The sequence below is a fragment of the Petaurus breviceps genome, unplaced genomic scaffold (assembly GCF_028583685.1).
Source record: "Petaurus breviceps papuanus isolate PSGF00001 unplaced genomic scaffold, PetGlider_PUasm1.0 90750, whole genome shotgun sequence".
Taxonomy (NCBI): Eukaryota; Metazoa; Chordata; class Mammalia; order Diprotodontia; family Petauridae; genus Petaurus; species Petaurus breviceps.
This window is the reverse complement of record NW_027187335.1, coordinates 4,350,435-4,371,366: the sequence shown is the minus strand read 5'-3', so window position 1 is coordinate 4,371,366 and position 20,932 is coordinate 4,350,435. Positions and strand designations below refer to the sequence as shown.

Genomic DNA, 20,932 nt, shown 5'->3' with positions numbered 1-20,932 from the left:
GGTTTGTAGCCAGGATGGTCTGAGTTCAAGTCCCACCTCAGATACCACCTCTGTGACTATGGGCAAGTTGCTTACCTTCTCTCAGCCTGTTTTCTCCTCTCTAAAATAGGGGTAATAATAGCACCTACCTCATAGAGATGTTGTGAAACTCAGAGATAATCTACATCTAATGCTTTGTAAACCTTAAAAGCACTATATAAATGCTAGCTATGATCAAGTGAATTGATATTTGTGGAGAACTTTAAAAACCTATGTAAGTGTTAGCTATTATACTTTGTCAACATTAAGGGAAAAAAAAGGCACGGGGCGTCTAGGTCCCACAGTGAACAGAGCACCACCCCTGGAGTCAGGAGAACCTGAGTTCAAATCCAGTCTCAGACACTAAACACTTACCAGCCATGTGACCTTGGGCAAGTCACTTAACCCCAACTGCCCTGCCTTATCCCCTCCAAAAAGCAAAAAAAAAAAAAAAAGGCAGCTTTCCTGTTTCTAATAGGTCTTCATAAGAAAAATTAACCTGTTCAGACCTCAAGAACTAAAGTACCATTAGTTTCCATAAAAAGTTAGTTTCTCATTAAAATAGTTTGAAAAGATACTAGCAAGATGGATAGCAATCAATAGAATTATAATTCACTATGTCACAATAAGAAGGATGGTAGAATTCCTCACCATAACGGCATGCTGCCCATTCAAGTTGTCCCTTAACACTTGGCCAGTTTTGACTAGATTAGAAAGTGTTGATGGATTCCTCCCCACAAGTTGTTCTCCCATTCTTTCCTTAAAAACAGAGAAATGGACCATAAGTTCAAAAAAGAACATGCTCTTAGCTCTCATATTGAAGACCAGCACATAGATTCAGGCAACTGTAAGCAAATAATTTGGAATATGGCCTCAAGGGGTAAACTGCGTTTCTACTTCCAGTTTTAGAACTGGTTAAAAGAGCTTGATCTTATTCAATCCAGCGTTCTTAATTCTTAGCCTCAATAATGTCATTGAATGACAACTTTTAGAAATTGGATCTTTCGGTAGGATTATATCTTTAGAGTTCTTTATGACAGATTGCAGGAAGCACCTCCAAATGGTTTGCTGCCTCTCTTCACTACTGGTCACATCTGCTAGCATCTACCAGGGATTTATAAGGCAGGAACCAAGTCCTTTAGGCTGTAACCTTGAGAATCCATTCCTGCACCCTTATTTCTCTCTCACTTTCCTCTTCTTCAGTGATCATGTTCTGAAATACACCCAACTAACTATTTAGAATGGGGTGAGAATACTATAGTATGGAGAATTTTGGTGTGATGTAAAAGAGAGGATAAAGTGTGGCATCCTCATCATCATAGATAGCATTTAACTGAGCTCCAGTCCAGTCATTCTTCCTGATTTGATCTTCATAAATGTTGTTTCCACCTCCTTATATATAGCACATCAAATTCTGAGATAGGAGTCTGAATGTGTGTGTGTGTTTTTTTTTTACTATCCTTGTTCAAAGACAGACAGAAAGACCACTAGGCCTGGAGTCAGAAAGACTTGGGTTCAAATTCAGCATCAGACACTTACTAGCTGTGTAACTGGACAAGTCATTTAACCTTGGTTTCCTCATCTGAGGGAAAAAAAACTGAGATATCACCTAAGTCCCAGCATTGTTGTGAGGATAAAAAGGATAACATTTGTAAGCTGCTTTACAGATCTTAAAGTGCCATATAAATACCTGCTGCTGGCACCACACGTAACTGTTGTTGTGGCTGTTGTATTGTTCTTCTCCTCCTCTTCCTCCTCCTCCTTTTTCTCCTCTTCTTTTTCTATCCTGGGGGGGGGGGGGGTCTGTCACAGGTTTTCTCTATATTTGTTTTCTCTCCCTCTGATTTTATATTTTGTAAGGTAGTAACTTCATATAATTTTCTACCATCATCCTCTGAAATATTTTCTAAGTGTTACTTGTATTCACTTGGCATTGTCCTTGGCTGCCATGTCTTACACTTGGCAAGATCAGGTGTTTGCTGTCCAAGGTGGTTTCTGTGCCCTTTGGCCCACATTATTGTAGCAACTATTTTACACTGATTAAACTTCTTTAGAAAATTATAATAATGTCCTTACTTTTGTCTGGTTCTCATTTTTGCAAGAGTCAATGGCCTTTTTAATAAGTCAAGTTGGAAGTGTTGTCATTACATACAAGGTCATTTCATCTTCATATTTTCTTCTAATTTGTTGTTGATTTTTTTCCCTAATTGTTACATACAGACATCTAATTTGGAAATAACAAGTCATTCCCTATTTGTTAGGATATAATTAAGTTTCATTGTTTACTATATACATCTAGCACCTTCCAACTCACTTTTTCAAGAGTATTTCTGATATATATGCCTAAAGTTTCCTAACATCATCAGACTCTATAGTTTTTACAGAATCACATACCATCTTTTTTTTCTCTTTTTGGAGGGCAATTGGGGTTAAGTGACTTGCCCAAGGTCACACAGATAGTTTTTGTGTTGAGTGTCTGAAGTCACATCAGAACTCAGGTCCTCCTGACTCCAGGGCCGGTGAATAGAGATTCACTGCGCCACCTAGCCACCCCTCATACCATCTTTTTCAACATTTCTTCCCTTTTAACCTCTCTTTCCACCTTCATGATGATATACTAATTATCAGAGCATATGTTGACTTTAGAAGATACCATCAAGTTCGTCATAGAATTTCTCTACTTCAGCAAATGCTAGGTCGTGATTGGCAGTTACCTTCTTTTATTTATGCTTATTGTGAGTGCCCTACAATATGACATTTAATTACAGATCTCAAGTTGGAAGGATCTTCAAAAGTCATTTTGTTCAGGAAAAGGATGCCAGGGAACTTAATTCAGTTGACTAAGATCAATCACACAGGTGTTAGCTATCAGAGGCAGGATTAGAACCCAAATCCTCAAAATTCAATCAATGTTCTCTCTCCCTACCCCCGAAACCCTTTCATACTATATCCCAATTCCATTAAATGCAAGTCAACAATTACTTATTAAGCACAAGGCAATAAAATTATCACATATCCATTTCCCTTTACACTCAAAAATCTCACTGTGAGAGCCTTGGTTTTCCCTTCTGTAAAACGGGATACTTGTTACTGCCTATCTTAAGGGGCTGTTTTAAGGAAAGCCTTTTCTAAATATTAAAGCAACACAGAAATGTCATTACTTTGGGGGAATGACACAAGGTATCTCACTATATATCCTTTCTCTCTGAGATGACACAGAGAACAAGGAAAAAAATGTAAATTTTTCTTCAGAACTTAAAATGTCAGATTTACTGGAAAAACAAAATCTTCATACTAAAAAGGAATGGCCTTGGTAAATTGAAGAAGCGCTAAACTGATTGATGTCTAGCAAAGTGAAGGTGTTGGGGCAGAGAGATTTTTCTATGCTATTTGATACCTTTTTTTTCCTTTTCCAGTGTCTTATTGACTTTTTTGTTTTTACATCACAATCACTTCCCAGAGACTCCCTCCTACTCTTCCCACTCACTTTTTCTTTGTTTTTAAAGATGTGGAGCATTCTTTCATGTGATTGTTGTGGCTTCCGTTTCTTCATTTCAGAATTACCTGCTCATATCCACTGACCACATGTCTTCAAGGAATACTTTAGTTCTTATTGCTGCTGAAAATTTTTTTTCCCGACTTATCTACTTTTCTTCTAATTTCAACTGCATTATGTCTGTACAAAATCTTTTCAATTTTATGTAGTCAGAGTAGTACAGATTATCTTCTAAGATCATCTCTGTATCATTTAGTTTAGAATTCTCCCCTTCCTCATAGATGTGCAAGGAACCACCTTCCAGTCTCCTCTAATTTATTTATTACTGATATGTATTTATTATAATACACTTATTTATATATATCTAATATATTTGTTATTTATTGCTACATAGTCACATGTTATTGTGTGACTTTTTATATTTAGATCATGTATCCTTTTGGAGCTTATTACAGCTTCTGTATAAGATGTACTCACTTCTGTCCAAGTGCTTCCCACTTTGCCCAGAAACTTTTGACATCCTTACCCCTAACAGCTGGAATCCTTGGTTTAAAAAAAATCCAAAATAACTAACGTTTTTAAATTACTCTTTGTTCTTTCTTACATCGTCTGTTTCATTGATAACTTTTTTTATTTGCTAACCAATGCCAAAGAGTTTTAATAGTTACTACTTCCTAGCATAATTTAAAGGTTTGGCAACATTAGGTCCCCATCATTCCCCATCATTCAAAAAGAACAAAAAATTGTTCTGTTTGACATTCTTAGTTTTTAATTCCACCAGATGAGTTTTATCATTTTGTTTTCTCTGATACATTTCCAAGTAAGGAATGTCACTTAGAAATCTTTTCAAAGGGAGACCACAGTGGAGAATCAATTTAACTTTTAATAATATTTCTATGAATGGTTAAGATGATTATCTGGAAAATTCTTACAGTTTTCTCTGTTTCTCTTCAGTCATGTAACACAGACTACATCATGGATCCACCCTGTGACAAGTGCACTGAACTTGTCCTGCTTGGAGGAGAATGAAGAAGATTGCCCTAGAGACCCTCCCAACCAAAAGAACTGAAAGTTTCTTGTTCAGAATAGAGTAACATCATTGTCAAAATAGCTTGAGCTAGTGAAACTGACATCTGGTATGCAAAGGGGACAGACTCTACACCATTTGCAGAACTTGTGAAATAGGGGGCAATGAATGTATTCTGTTACATCCCATGTAAGTGTTTCCTATGCACATTTCCTATTCAGTTCATTTCAACACTTACCTATAGGATAACTCACTAATGATATGCTAATCACTTTTTAAAAAATAATAATTCATTCAGATTTTTCTAAATGTCAGGGAATTCAATCTTTGCAAAAATTATACGAGCAGTTATTTCTTCCTTTGGAAATAAGCTATATGACTTTGAAAATTATTTGTATTTAAATCTATTGAAAAAATATATGAATGTTTTCACATTTTCATTGAAACACTATTTGATAATGCATTAATTCTTTACATTAATGTCTCATAATTTATAGTCCAAATTGCTTTGGTTGTCCTCCAGAAGTGAGGAAGCATCTAAAATGTCCATCTGAAAATACTCGGGAGTTCACAAAACAACATTTCATAAATGCTATTCCAGCAGCTAGTTTCATTTCTATACACCCAGTGGCCTTAGATAGTAGAGGATATATATGAGTCACCCATGCTCTCTGCATAATTCCACTCCTTTTGTGAGGCATCTTTTTCATTCATTCATCCATTCAACAAAATGTGCCTACTGTGTTCATACCTTTTCCTTCTATTTCCCTTTTCTTTCATTTCCCTACCAGGCAGAGGAAGATTTCATGAATTTTTTTCTAGCACCTTCCCACTAAAACTGAATGTTCAGTCAGAAAAGTACCTAACGTTGAAGTGGCCTTCCTTAGGTTTGAGGTTAGGGGAGCAAGCAGAAGGAGAACTTGCCAGCCAAATGCACTGCATACTCATGGTGAGCTCATTGCCTACACAAGAATCAGTATTGGCCACCTGGGTTTCTACCATTCACTCATGCCTACATCCATTTATTCAGTAAATGTGTTTTAAGTGCCTGTTGAGTGACAGCAGGGAATGGCGAATAGAAAGCAGCCTCCAACTTGGAAGACTTGGGCGCATGGCCTATCTCTGATTCTATTCACTTTGTGACCCTTAATCTCTCAGGGTCCTGAAGGAACTTTCTAAGACTTGAGGCTGCAGAGAAGCTTCCCTTTGCATTAGGAGAGCGAGTTCCTCACCAGGATCTTATTACACTGATGAAATCACAGTTCCAGTATTGTGGTGGTGTTTTTTAAGTGCCCAATACTTAAAACTATTCATTATACTTTATTATAATAATGGCTCCTAGAATAATCTTAAAAGTAAGGGGCAGCTGAATAAGCTCCAAACCATTCCTTCCTAACACATTGTGATAAAAGGGGAAAACATACATACTCACACAAAGCCAGATGAAAAAGATAGGCAATGAATACTTAGGTGCTTAACCTGCTTTGTTTTAAAACCAGCTTCATTGTGATATGGGACTCTTAATCCATGAGGGTTTTAAAGGAATCTGGGTATGCAAGGCAATAAAGCTTGGTTTCTGTCTACCTTCCAGCAGCCAGAAATCTCTATTAAATTTGCAGTAAAATGATAATTGGTGATCATAATTAAGGCTCTGAGGTGCTGCAAGATTCCAACTATAGTCCCCATTGGGTCACGTCAACAAGCATTTATTAAAACTTGCTGCATTCCAGGCACTGTGCTACACTATGGGGATACCAAAAAAAAAAAAAAAAAGGCAAAAATAAACAAACAAGACTAATGCCTGCTCTCAAGGAGTTCACAGTCTGATGAGAAAGACAAAATGCAAACAACTATGTACAAATATTGCAATTCAATAATTATTATCAAGTGCCACATTAATATGCCAGACACAGTACTAAGTGCTGGAGGTACAGATAAGAGAAGTATAGGCCCTGCTCTCAAGCAGTTTATAGTCTAATGAGGGAGATAACATATGCTCTATCCACTGTGCCACCTAGCACAGATATAGATGTGTATAGACATAGATATAAACAGATATAGATTTAAACATATAGATATAGCTATAGTTATAGATGTAAATATAAATATAGATGTAGATATAAACATAGAGATAGATGTGGACCAGCCTGTTGGTGATATCAGGTGTAGTAAGCTACTGGGACCATACTTAAGGCCTTTCTGGTTTGGTGGGACCTATAGGGACTTGTACTCTGCCAGAGTGGCTTTTAGGAACCCAATATTTGAGGAGGGAGGATCCAAGATGAAGAGATGCCATGAAGTTGACTGAGTTCCCCCCAGTTTCCCTTGGAAACGATTTTCTAGCCAAAGATAATTTAGAAGGACTTCAGGAATGGTCTGTCTCACTTGAGTAAAATGGGAGTGGAGTCCAGCACAGGTGATATCTGGGCAAACCAGTGGGAGGCTCTTAGCCACAGTACAGATCAGCAACTGAGGCTCCACAGTCCCAGGTCAGCGGGCCAGTGGCACAGCAGGCCAACTGAAACGTTCAGCCCTAGAGTAGCAGGCAAACTGCCAAGCCCAGAAACCAGGGCACAACAGACACAACTAGGCTGGGCCAACCTAGTACAGTGGGAAAGCCTTCAGCCTCAGAGGCCCCAGTGCAGAAAGCCAGTGACCAGATCCCTGGCCCCCAGTACAAGAATCTTGGGACAGTGCTGCCTGTACCCCAGGAGCAGAACTCAACTTCTAAAAATGAGCAAAAAAAAAAAACAAAAAAAGAGCCCTGACCGTAGAAAGCTACTATGGCAACAGGGAAGATCAAAACAACTCAGAAGAGTACAACGGTGTCAAGATGTTTGCATTCGAAGCCTCAGCATGGAATATGAATTGGTCTAAAGCCCAAAAAGTTCTCTTGGAAGAAGTCAAAAAGGATTTCAAAAATCAAATAAGAAGGGCAGCTAAATGGCACATCAGCCCTGGAGTCAGAAGGACCTGAGTTCAAATTTGGCCTCAGACACTTGATCACACTTACTAGCTGTGTGACCTTGGGCAAGTCACTTAACCCCAATTGCCTTGCCTTCCCCCCCCCAAAAAAAGATGAGAGGTAGAAGAAAATGGGGAAAGAAATGAGAGTTATGCAAGAGAATTATGAAAAAAGAGTCCATAGCTTGGAAAAGAAAACAAAATATTGAAGAAAACAACTCTTAAAAACTAGATTGGGGGAGAGGGGAGAGCCAAAATGGTGGAGTAAAAGCAGGGACATGCTCGAGCTCTCCTCCAAACCCCTCTAAATACCTATTAAAAAAATGGCTCAACAAATTCTAGAGCAGCAGAACCCACAAAATGACAGAGTAAAACAAATTTCCAACCTGACAACATGGAAGGTTGACAGGAAAGGTCTGTTGCACTAGTCTGAGAGAGGAGTACACTCCAACATGGCCCACATCAGCCTAGGCTGGGCCACAGCAGACCCAGAGCGGATCTCAGGGGACTGAATCACTGGCAGCTGTGGTGGTTTCCAGACTTCTCAACCCACAAACTCACAGCTTAGAAGGTCAGTAGGAAAGGTCTGTCAGGCCTGAGTGAAAGAGGAGCACAATCCAGTCTCAGCCCCAGGTGTCCACAGATGGTGGGGTGATCATAGAGAAATCGCAGGGATCTCTTTGCTGGTGCTGAGGCAGGATTCCCTTGCTTTGTCCATCCTTGGATCTATGTCACAACACTGGGTGATGGTCCTGGGGTGAGGAGGAGCTCTGGTGTGGCGGAGCTTGTGGCAGCAGTGGAGAGGGAATCCTCACAGTTCTAAAGCAGAAAAGAGTGATTGTGGTCACTCACAGACCAGAGTGCAGGCCAGGAAAGGAGTAAACACCTCTCCTTTGATCATATCACCTTGGAAGAACTGAAAATTTACAAGTCCTTAGAAGTATCTCTGGAAACAGCTGTGTAAAACCCCTGAAACTTCAGACAGTACGTTCTCCACACTGGAAGCAGACTCTAACCTTAACAAAACAAAGAGTTAAAAAGTCAAGTAAGTAGTTGGCTGGGAAAATTAGCAAACAGTGGGGAAAAAATCAGGCTATAGAATCTTACTTTGGTGACAAAGAAGATTGAAACATACAACCCAAAGAAGACAACAAAGTCTCCAAGAAAAATATGAATTATCTCAGGCCCTCAAAAAAGATTTTAAAAATCAAGTAAGAGAAATGGAGGAAAAATTGGGAAGAGAATTGAGAGTAACACAAGAAAATCATGAAAAAAAGAGTCAACAGCTTGTTAAAGGAGCCCCTCAAAAAAAAAAAAAAACACTGAAGAAAGTAACACCTTAAAAAATAGACTAACTCAAATGGCAAGAGAGGTCCAAAAAGCCAGTGAGGAGAAGAATGCCTTTAAAAATCAGAATTGGCCAAATGGAAGAGAAAGTTCAAAGGTTCACAGAAGAAAATAATTCCTTCAGAATTGGAATGAAGCAAATAAAAGCTAATGACTTTATGAGAAAACAAGAAATTGTAAAACAAAACAAAAAAAAATTTTAAAGATGTAAAAATACCTCATTACTGGCCTAGAAATAGATCCAGGAGAGATAATTTAAGAATTATTGAAAATAATGAAATCCATGATCCAAAAAAAAGAGCATAGATAGTATCTTTCAAGAAATTATCAAGGGAAACTGCCCTGATATCCTAGAACCAGAAGGTAAAATAGTCATTGAAAGAATCCACAATCGGGGGTGGCTAGGTGGCACAGTGAATAGAGCACTAGCCCTGGAGTTAGGAGGACCTGAGTTCAAATCCAGCTTCAGACACTTGACACGTTTACTAGCCATGTGACCTTGGGCAAGTCACTTAACCCCAATTGCCCTCCCAAAAAAAAAAGCAGCCCCCCCTGCAAAAAAGTATAAAGAAAAAAACAAAGAATCCACAATCACCTTCTAAAAGAAATCTCAGAAGGAAAACTCCAAAGAATATTGTAGCTAAATTACAGAATTATCAGGTCAATAAGAAAATACTGCAAGTAGCCAGAAAGAAACAATTCAAATATCAAGGAGCCAATTCAGGATACACAGAACTTAGCAGCTTCCACATTAAAGGGTTGGAGGACTTGGATTATGATATTCTGTAAGGCAAAATGTTTGGATTACAAAGAAGAGTCAACTACCCAGCAAAATTGAGCAAAGTCTTTCAAGGGGAAAAAATGGACATTCAATGAAATTGGGAACTTTCAAACTTTCCTGATGAAAAAACCAAAGCTGAACCAAAAATTTGATTTTCAAATACAAGAAACATAAAAAAGTAAACAGGAAAGAAAAAAAATATGGTATTCAATAAGGTTAAACTGTTAACATCCCTAATGGGGACATAATACTTGTAACTCTTAAGAACAATATCTCTATTACGGCAGTTAGAAGGGGTATACTTAGACTGAGGGTGTGGTTGACTTTGATGTGATGATAAACCATTAAGGGGTGAAAACACAAAAAATGGATTGTACTGGAAGAAGATGAAAGGGGAAGGCAGAATGGAGTAAATTATATCACATGAAGAGGCATGAAAGACAGTAGAAGGGAAGAAGGGAGAGGATGAGCATTATTTGAACCTTACTCTCATCAGAGTGGGTTCAGAGAATGAATAACATACACTTTCAGTTCTTACCCTATAGGGAAGAATGGGAGGAAGGGGAAAAGTAAAAGGGAGGGCAGATTGAAGGAGGCTGTGGTCAGAAGCAAAACATTGGTGAGGAGGGACAGGGTAAAAGGAGAGAGAGAAAAAAGTATAAATAGGGAAAATAGAATGGAATGAACTCTCCCATGAAATGGAAGCAGATAGCAGAGTGGATTAAAAAACCAGAATCCTATAATATGTTGTTTGCAAGAAACACATTTGGAGCAGGATATATTATGCTTCAACTGAAGTTTAAAAAAAAAAAGCAACGCTAGCAATCCTGATCTCAGACAAAGCAAAAGCAAAAAATAGATCTAATTAAAAGAAACAAGGAAGGAAACTACATCTTGTTAAAGGTATCAGACAATGAAGTAATATCAATACTAAACATATGCACCATGTGGTATAACATCCAAATTCTTAAAGAAGTTAAGTGAGTTACAGGAAGAAATGGACAGCAAACTATACTAGTGGATGACCTCAACCTCCCCCTTTCAGAACTAGATAAATATAATCACAAAATATGAAAGAAGTTAAAGAGGTGAATAGAATTTTAGAAAAGTTAGATATGATACCTCTTTGGAAAAAAAAAACTGAATGGAAATAGAAAGAAAGATACCTTTTCCTCAGTGGTATATGGCACCAACGCAAAAAATTGGCCATGTATTGGGGCATAAAAACTTCACAATCCCGTGCAGAAAGGCTGAAATATTAAATGCATCCTTTTCAGATCATGTTGCAATAAAGATTACATTTAATAAAGAGCCATGGAAAGATAGATCAAAAATTAATTGGAAACTAAATAATCCTAAAGAATGAATGGATCAAACAACAAATCAGAAATAATTATTTCATCAAAGAGAATGACAATAATGACGCGACATACCAAAATTTGTGGGACGCAGTCAAAACAGTACTTAGGGGAAATTTTATATCTCAATGCTTATGTGAATAAAAAAGAGGAAGTAGATCGATGAATTGGGTATGCAATTTAAAAAGCTAGGAAAAAAAAAACAAATTAAAAATCACCAATTAAACAGCAACTTAGAAATCCTGAAAAATCAAAGGACAGATTAATAAAATTGAAATCAAGAAAACTATTGAACTAAGAGTAAGAGCTAGTTTTATTTTTTTAAAAGCAATAAGATAAACCTTTGGTTGATTTGATTTATAAAAAGAAAACCAAATTACTAATATCAAAAACGAAGAAGGTGAATTCACCAAGGAAGAAAAAAATTAAAGCAATAATTAGGAGCTGTTTTGTCCAACTGTATGCCAATAAATCTAACAATCTATGTCAAATGGATGAATATTTACAAAAATATAAATTGCCCACATTAACAAAAGAGGAAATAAAATACTTAACCCCATTTTAGAAGAAGAAATTGAACAAACCATCAATGAACTCCCTAAGGAAAAATCTCCAGGGCCAGAAGGATTTACAAGTGAATTCTACCAAACATTTAAAGAACAACTACTTCCAATGCTAAATAAACTATTTGGAAAAAAAGATGGAGGAGTCCTACCAAATTATTTTTATGACACAATTATGGTGCTGATACATAAACCAGGAAGAACCAAAACAAAGAAAATTACAGACCAATCTCCCTAACAAATATAGATGCAAAAATTTTAAGTAAAATATTAGCAAAGAGATTACAGTAACTTATCACAAGGATAATACAGTATGGCAGAGTGGTATTTATACCAGGAATGCAGGATTGATTCAGTATTAGGAAAATTATTAGCATAAATTGACTGTATCGGTATCAAAACCAACAGAAATCATATGATTATCTCAATAGATGCAGAAAAAGCTTGTGACAAAATACAGCATCCATTCCTATTAAAAACACTAGGAATATAGGAATAAATGAAGCTTTCCTTAAAATGATAAATAGTATCTATCTGAAATCATCAGCAAGTATTATCTGTAATGTGGATAAGCTAGAAGCCTTCCCAATAAGATCAGGGGTGAAACAAGGATGACTGTTATCACCGCTATTATTCAATATTGTACAAGAAATGTTAGCTTTAGCAATAAGAAGAAAAAGAAATTGAAAGAATTAGAATAGGCAATAAAGAAACAAAACTATCACTCTTTGCAGATGATATGATGGTATACTTAGAGAATCAAGTAAAAAACTACTTGAAATAATTAACAACTTTAGCAAAGTTGCAGGATATATGATGAACTCAAATCATTAGCATTTCTATATATTACCAACAAAACTCAGCAGCAAGAGATAGAGAAATTCTATTTAAAATAACAGTAGATAATATAAAACATTTGGGAGTCTACTTGTCAAGACAAATTTGGGAATTATATGCAAACAATTACAAAAGACTTTTCACATGAATAAAATCAGATCTAAGCAATTGGAAAAATATCAATTGTTCATGGGTAGGCCAAGTTAATATAATAAAAATGACAATTCTACCTAAATTAATTTACTTATTTGGTGCCATACCAATAAAACTACCAAAAAATGATTTTATAGAGCTACAAAAAATAATAAATTCATCTGGAGAAACAATCAAGAGAATTAATGAAAAAAAAATGCAAAGGAAGGTGACCTAGCTGTACCAGATCTAAAATTATATTATAAAGCAGTAATCATCAAAACTATTTGGTACTACCTAAGACATAGAGTGGTGGATCAGTGGAGTAGATTAGGTACACAAGACACAGTAGTAAATGACTATAAGGATCTGTTTGATAAATCTAAAGACTACAGCTTCTGGGATAAGAACTCACTATTTAACAAAAACTAATGGGAAAACTGGAAAATAGTACAGCAGAAATTAGGCATAGGTCCACATCTCACATATACCAAGATAAGGTCAAAATGGGTACATGATTTAGACATAAAAGGTTATATAGTAAGCAAATTAGAGCAAGGAATAGTTTACCTATCAGATCTATAGAGAACAGAAGAATTTATTACATTAAACAAATACTGTAGCTTTCCTCTCTTTTGGTCATCACACATTTTAGAGTGAAGAAATCTTGAGTTTTCTTATCAAATTTGTTTTAACAAGCATCTTCAGCTTTGCATTTGAGCAAGGATAGCCATGGACATTGGGAAGGACCATTCTAAATACTTCTCTTTTCCCTGGCTATTTCCTTTTGGTAGGAAGCAGTGACTCGCACTTTCAAATTCACACTGACAAGTATGATAAGACTTTTCCCTTCCAATGATTGTCCACAATCTAATTTAGGGTTGTCACTCCAAGAATGTTTTGTTTGGGGGTTTTCTCTATCAAAGTTAAGCACACTGAATTTTTAATAAAGATATCAAATAGATTCTGTTTGATCTAAGTGATAGTGACAGCTTGGAATTAATAAAGAAGAGTGTCTGAATCACTGTAAGTTACAAGACTGACCCAAGTTCTTTGTGCCTCTATTTCCCCACTATGTAATAAGACTAAAAATATATCGAGTTTTTAATGTAACTTTTTTAAAAATAGATCTTATTGGTATCTTATTTTTTTAGCATTTATATTTCCTCTTACACTCTTCCCCCTCTCAGAGAACCATCCATTATTTTAAAATAATAATAACATTTTTTAAAAAGTAATTAGGAAAAATGTTCAGCAAAACCAATCAATGCTTTGAAAAAAAAAATCAGACATTACATGCACTATTTCACACATATGGACCTGCATCTCTGCAAAGAAGAATGAGAAGGTGGTGCCTCCACATACCTGTTCTTTGGGACCAACCTTTTCTTTATAATTTCTCTATGTTCAGATTTGATTATTTTGTCTTTCTTTACCTTTTTGTTGGTGTAGTTGATAATTTGCATTGTTTTCTTCCTACCTATATTTATGATGTAATGGGCCAGTTTGCAAAACAAAGCATTAATAGAATCAGAGAGAGTCACTTAGGAAGAACTCTGAGTAAAAGGCCTTTTGTCATTAAAATGTGTTCTGTTAGTTCTAGGACAACCTTGTATCATCCCATGCTTAAAGAGGAAACAAAAAGAAACATACCTTAAGAAAGAGTCCCTCCAATAATGTTTACAGTTTTGGAATAACAGCTGTCAAAACTAAAAGATGATTTTGTCAAGTTTTTAGAAAGCTTTAAATGCTTTTAGTAAAGTTTTTATAATCTTCCCTTGAGGAAACATTATCTCATTTCTCACAGAAGAGGGGAGGGGACTTTTTTTTTTCTCTACTAAATGAAATGCCAGTGTTTTAAAAGTAAACATGCAAATCATTATGAAATCCTCTGCTGAAGGTATGGGATGCAGGGAGCCAAAAGAAAATTTAACAATGGGAAGATGACATTGTCTAATGTCTTTTGCAAGGTTGAACAGGATTTGAGAGAAGAAATTCTTTGGAGTTTAAGTTCAGGCTAAATAGCCTGAACCATTTCAACCTGAAAAGCTTCATGTAATGACAAGTGATGATTTCATAAATAGTAGATTCATACTGTACAGCTTTTAACATTTGTAGTTCCACAGATGTAAACTGCCAACAATTCTTACTTGTATTAAATAAAAATAAAATAAAGTTTCATATTAACCATATGTTACTGAGTCATTGGGGGGGGGGGGAATCCTACTTAACTCTAACTTTTGTTATAGATTTGCCCAATATAAGTTGGAACAGAACATGTCACTGGAAATATTTTCCTTCAGCTCACCATGAACTGCTTTTTTCCATCCCCCAAACTGTGCTGTACCTGTAAGGGCTCTGTAAGAGTTAAATTGGAATATTGGAAGAAAACTATTCATTTTTATCTGGATAAAAAGATGATCTGTTGCTGAGGACAGTGATAGTGTCAAGGACCCAGGACACCTACCTATTATCCTGGGGACTCCAGTTCTATAGGAAAGTATAGCCTGCTAGAGGAGTGTGATCCTAACTCGGTCAAATTGGCTCCAACTGCCTTCTGTGCTTTTTTACAGTATAAACAAAATTATTGTTTAGTTTGGAAAAGAAAAAAGATGATCGGTATGTTCTTGCCAAAAAAAATTCAGAAAACTTTTATTATGCATATACTTCATAAAAAGACAAAAAAATGAGTAATCCTTATTCTCAAGGAACTTGGGGTGGGAGGTGGGGAGAATATGCAACTTGTAACAAAGTAATTTAAGAGAGAGACAGTGTTAATACCTGGGTCAATCAGGAATGGCAGAGCTGAGGTCATCTGTCTTTATCTGCAAAGAGAGAAAAATTACTCAATGGTCATCTAAATGGAGATGGATGTATTTTAAATGCACTTATGTTATCCAGCCCTGGCACTGAGTAAGTGCTTAATAAATGTTTGTTGGGAAATTGTGGGATGCCCATCAATTGGGGAAAGGCTGAACAAGTTGTAGTATATGAATGTAATGGAATACTATTGTGCTATAAGAAATGGTGAACAAGCAAGAGTTCAGAAAAACCTGGAAAGACATATATGAACTGATGTTGAATGAAGTGAGCAGAACCAGGAGAACATTGTACACAGTAACAGCCACAGGGTGTGATGACTTGCTTTTGATAGACTTAGCCCTTCTCAGCAATGCAAGGACCTAAAACATTTCCAAAGGACTCATAATAGAAAATGCCATCCACATCCCAAGAAAGAACTATGGAGTCTGAATGAAGGGTAAAGCAGACTATTTTCTTTGTTTGTTTTGTTTCTTGGTTCCTCCCATTCATTATAATTCTTCTATACATGACGAAAGTTAAAATAGGAATGTTTAATAGGAATGTATATGTAAAGCCTATATCAGATTGCATGCTGTCTTGGGGAGGGAGGAGGGAAGAGAGGAGGAGAAAATTTAAAACTTATGTAAGTGAATGTTGAAAATCAAAAATAAATAAACTTTTTAAAAATGAAATAAAAAATAAATGTTTATTGACTACATTAGCCCTTTCCAGTGATTGCTTAACGATAGAGTGGTTTTCACTCTAAAATGATGGGTGCACTACATAGGTTTGTCCATGAACATTAATTACAAGGTGTCTATAGAGGTATGGTGTAGACTGAAATGTTTCTGGTTGCTTAAAATTTGAATGAAAGTGCAGGGAGAATGAATTCATAGGATCATAGGTCTAGAACTGGAATGGACCTCAGAGACTACTTACTCCCCAGCTCTCTCATTTTACAGATGGGAGAATGAGTCCCAGAGAGGTCAATAACTTGTTCCAGGTCAAACAGCCAATGAGCATCAGAAGTGGGATTTGAAAATCGGTCTCTAGATTGTGTTCTTTAAATTAAGCTCAAAAATCATTGATTAAGCACTGCAAAGCCAAACGCTAGGCCCTAGGGAAGCAAAAACAGTTCCTGCCCTCAAGGAGCTTACATTCTGCTAGAGGGAGAAACTATGTATACAGATAAATAAAAGTAGGGGGAAGGACTGGACTGAATTTCATTGGTGTAGGGAATTTCAGGTAAGTAGTTTCCTCTGTCAAAGAAGGAAGAAAAGAAGCAAGCATCTATTAAGTGCCTACTGTATATCGGCCACTGTGCTAAGCCCTTTACAGATCTCTCTTTTGACCCTCACAACAACCCTGTGAGGTAAATGCTATTATTATCTCCATTTTACAATTGAGGAAACTGAGACAGACAACTGATAAGTGACTTGCCCAAAGTCACAAAGCTGATAAGTATCTGAGGCGGCTGACTCCAGGCCCAGCATAGGTCACTCAGCTGCCTCAACACAGGTGCTTCTCTGAAGCTCATAATTATTTTTTAAAAAATGGTTAAATGACTGCCCAAGGTCACCGACATTATGTGAAAGATACAGTACTCCATGCCAGATCTTCCTGCCTGCAAGACTGGCTCTCTATCCTCTGATTATAAAATATATACAGACTAGATACAGACCCCTTTCCAGTGGAAGGGGAGGGGGGGAATCAGGAAGTGCTCTTGCTAAAGGGAAGATATGGATTCCAAAGGGTAGAGGTAATGAGGTAAGAAGGCAGAGCACCCCTCCATGAAGGACACAGAATGGCTTGTGTAGGGAACAGTAAATAGGCTATCATGCCTGGAAAGTAGAACAACACTTGAGGAAACAATATGGAATCTAAGTAGGGAGGTGAATTGGAATTGGACTGCAAAGAGCTTTAAACGTCAAACCAAGGAGTCTGCCTTTCATCCTAAAAGCTAGAGACAGCCACTGAATCTTCTTGAGCTGTGGAATGACACAGCCAGACCTGTGCTTCAGGAATGTAAATTTGGCAGCTGCATGGAGGGAGCCCAATTAGGCAGCTATTGCTATCACCCAGGCCAGATAAGAGTAGATAATAAAGCCCAAAAGATGAATTGCCACAAAATCCAGAGCATGTGCTTCAAAGCAGGAGAAAGCATTGAAGCCAAGACTAATTAATCATATGCCACTGTAGAATTGATCTGGTACAAGGGAACAGTGCCTCGCCACAGTGTTCTAAAGGTGCAAAAACTTTCACTGCTCCAACAAAACCCACTGGAATTATCTGGCTGTTCTTTTGCATTGGGAAGAAATTAATCTTTCATCATTAAAATGGCAGGTTGGGAGAAGGAATGGTGAAAAAAAAGCGATGGATAAGAAAGTGAACTAAAGATAAATACATCACAGTTCAGGCATTCCTATCTTGGAAGAAATAGACTATGAATATATATTGCTGTGGGCTGGCACTGTTTCCAGTCTTTTTTCAGTCATGTCTGACTCTCCGTGACCCCATTTTGAGCTTCCTTGGCCACTCCAGTGTCTAATGGATGCCATTTCCATCCCTAGCTCAGTTTACAGATGAGGAAATTGAGGCAAACAGGGTGAAGTGACTTGCCCAGGGTCATGCAGCTAGTGTCTGTAACTATTTATTACATGCCTACTATGTGCCAGCCACTGTGCTAAGCCCTTTACAAATATCTAACAACAACCTTGTGAAGTAGGTGTTATTATTATCCCCATTTTACAGTTGAGGAAAGTAAGGCACAAAAAGGTGATGTGACTTTCCCAGGTCACACAACTAGTACGTGTCTGAGGCTGGATTTGAACTCAGGTCTTCCTGACTCTAGGTCCAGCACTCTATACTCTGCTCCACACCTAGATGTCACCTACACTTAAGCAGTTTCCTCGTTTCTATGCATTTCGTCTGATGGTAGCCTTTTCGGTGAGAGTCTCTAGAGTAGCTACTTTGAAGAAAGTCAACAAGCATCTATTAAATGCTTACTGTGTACCAGACAATGTGCTAAACTCTGCGGATGCAAAGAAAATCAAAAACAGCGCCTGCCCTCGGGGAGCTCCCACTCTAGAGGCGGCACAACGTGTCGTTTGATAAGGTGTTGGACCTGGAATTAAGGACAGGTCGGTTCACATTCTGCCTTTGACACGTACTGGCTGAGCCTCTGTTTCCTCACCTATAAAATGGGGATAATACCTATAGCACCTTTCTCCCAGGGCCGATGTGAGGGTCAATGAGAAAACATGTGAGAAGGGCTCTGCAAACTTCAAAATATTATGTGTGCCCATTGAGAGACGCTAGGTGGCGCCACAGTGCACCAAGCACGCGGGAGTCAAGAAGACTCCTCTTCCTGAGTGCGAATGTGTCCTCAGAGACTTCCTAGCTGTGTGACCCTCGGCAAGTCACTTCACCCTGTTCGCCTCCGTTTCCTCATCTGTAAAATGAGCTGCAGAAGGAATTGGCAAACCACGCCAGGATCTTTGCCAAGAAAGCCCCAAATGGGGTCAAGAAGAGTCGGACAGAACTGAAAAATGACTGAACAGCAAATGGGTCAATTATTATTGTATGTGGACCAGACCAGTCACTTCACTGGTGTGGAAAACTTCCAGTGAGGAAATCCCTTCTATCAGTGCAGATTGGCGTCTACTCTGAACATTATATAGCCTTGAAGAATTCCTTAAGACACAAATGAATTAAGTGTCTGGTCCAAAGAGCATTGCCAATTAATGTGTTAGAAGCAGGATTTGAACCAGACTTCCCTTACTCTAAGTGTGACTTTATGCCACTACATTGACTTTCTGGTGATTGTTATTAAGGAATATATATGTACATATACATATATGTGTATACATATATACATGCACATGTGCATATACATATATGCACACATATGTGTGCATATTTAATGTGGCAGATTCTAAAGGGTTTCAAGAGAATAAGCTTGCTCTAGTGAATTCATCACACCCTAGAATTATGTCTTTTGGGACTCATTAGCAAGGACCTGGAGAGATCATGTGGTCTAGTCCCCTGCCTTCTGGCAGATCAATTTCTGAACCATCCAAGTAGGGTAGGTATATATTTGCTTCTTGACGGTCTCCAAGGATGTAGTAATAATAACTCACATGCTTTTAATCATTATAAACCAAAAATAGCTAGCATTTATAAGGCACTCTGAGTTTACAAAGCACTTTCCTCCCCCAAGCCCCAAGAGATTATAAGACTATAGATCTAGAACTAGAAGGGTCCTCAGGTCATCTAGTCCAATCTTTCATTAACGGTTAAAGAAACTGAGTCCCACAGAGATTCAGCTCAAAGTCACTCCCCAACAAATGGCAGAGCCAGGATTCAAAGCCAAGTCCATTGACTACAAATCTATCACTCTCTCCATTAAATCACATTGTCTCCCATGTGTCATTTTCATTTTCCAAATAAGGCATCTGAGACTGAAGGAGGTTAAGGGGTATCCTACAACTAGCTAGCACTAGTATCTGAACCCAGGGCTCCTGATTCTAGGTTCTGATTCTGTGTATTGTTCTACTACTACATTAAGCTGTCTGTGCATCTTAGAATTCCATGCATCAAAAACACATAAAAGCAAACTTAAAGGCTATTCCTCCCTAAAGTAGTAATCCCTTCTATAGTATAATCACTCTCAGTGATCTGTTTTGTCACTCTGATGAGGAAAGAAAGGAAGAAAGAAATAAAAGAAGAAATAAAAGTGAAGGAAGAAGATGAGAGAGGGAGGAAGGAAGAAAGGAGGAAAAAAGAAATAGGAAGAGAGAGGAAAAGAGGAGAGAGAAAGAAAAAGGAAGGAAGGGAGGGAGGGAGGAAGAAAGGAACAAAGGAGGGAAGGAGGAAGGAAAGGAGGGAGGGAAAAAGGAAGGAAGGAGAGAGGGAGAGAAGCAAGAGGGAAGGAAGAAAGGAAGGGAGGAGGGAAGGAAGGAAGGGAAGAAGGAAGGACCCAAGCAAAAATTTTCCCCATTTTTAAGTTTAATCAATAAGTATATATTAGGTGCCTCCTTTTTGCCAACCCCGTGCTAGGAACTGGGAGAAACAAAGACAAACATGAAGCAGTCCCTGGCCTCAAAGAGTTTATATTCCATTAGGGAAAATAACATATACAACTTTAAACAAATACAAAATATATTCAGAATAATTACAAGGTAACAAAAGTGGGGAAAAGGAGAGACACTAATTTTGGGATGGGAAGATGAAGGGGTGAGGACAAGAAAGGCCTCATGTAGGAGATGGTCCTTAAGCTGGAAAGGCCATCTTTATAGGAAACCAGGGATCAAAGGAGGTGAGAAGGAAGAGCATTTAGGCATGGCACAGCCTGGACAAAGGTCCAGTGGTAGGATGTCACAGGTGAGGAGTGACAAAACTTCAGACCTCTCCTGGGAATATTAATGAAGCTCTTAAGAAATCCTGAAGACAAAGACATCTCAAATTCAAATGCATTCACCCTTTTGTCCTTCAGTTTCCCAGTAGAGGTTTCCTCTTGCTGTGTACCCACTTGGGAAATTCTGAGTGGAGCCTCAGCTCCCCACCTCTACCATCTCTGGAGTGGAGAGACACAATATTGTCGGATCA

The 20,932-nt window shown here is 37.7% G+C and overlaps 1 protein-coding gene across 5 annotated transcripts in view; it reads left to right on the top strand.

Moving 5' to 3' along the window:
- Positions 1-14,710, top strand: part of STXBP4 (syntaxin binding protein 4) — a 244,315-nt gene extending 229,605 nt beyond the window's left edge. For all 5 annotated transcript variants that reach the window (XM_069067474.1, XM_069067471.1, XM_069067473.1 and 2 more), the window contains one exon: positions 4,469-14,710. In XM_069067474.1, the coding sequence (XP_068923575.1) occupies positions 4,469-4,583 (115 nt within the window). In that variant the 3' untranslated portion in view covers positions 4,584-14,710. The remainder of the gene's footprint in view (positions 1-4,468) is intronic.
- The last annotated feature ends 6,222 nt before the right edge of the window (positions 14,711-20,932 follow it).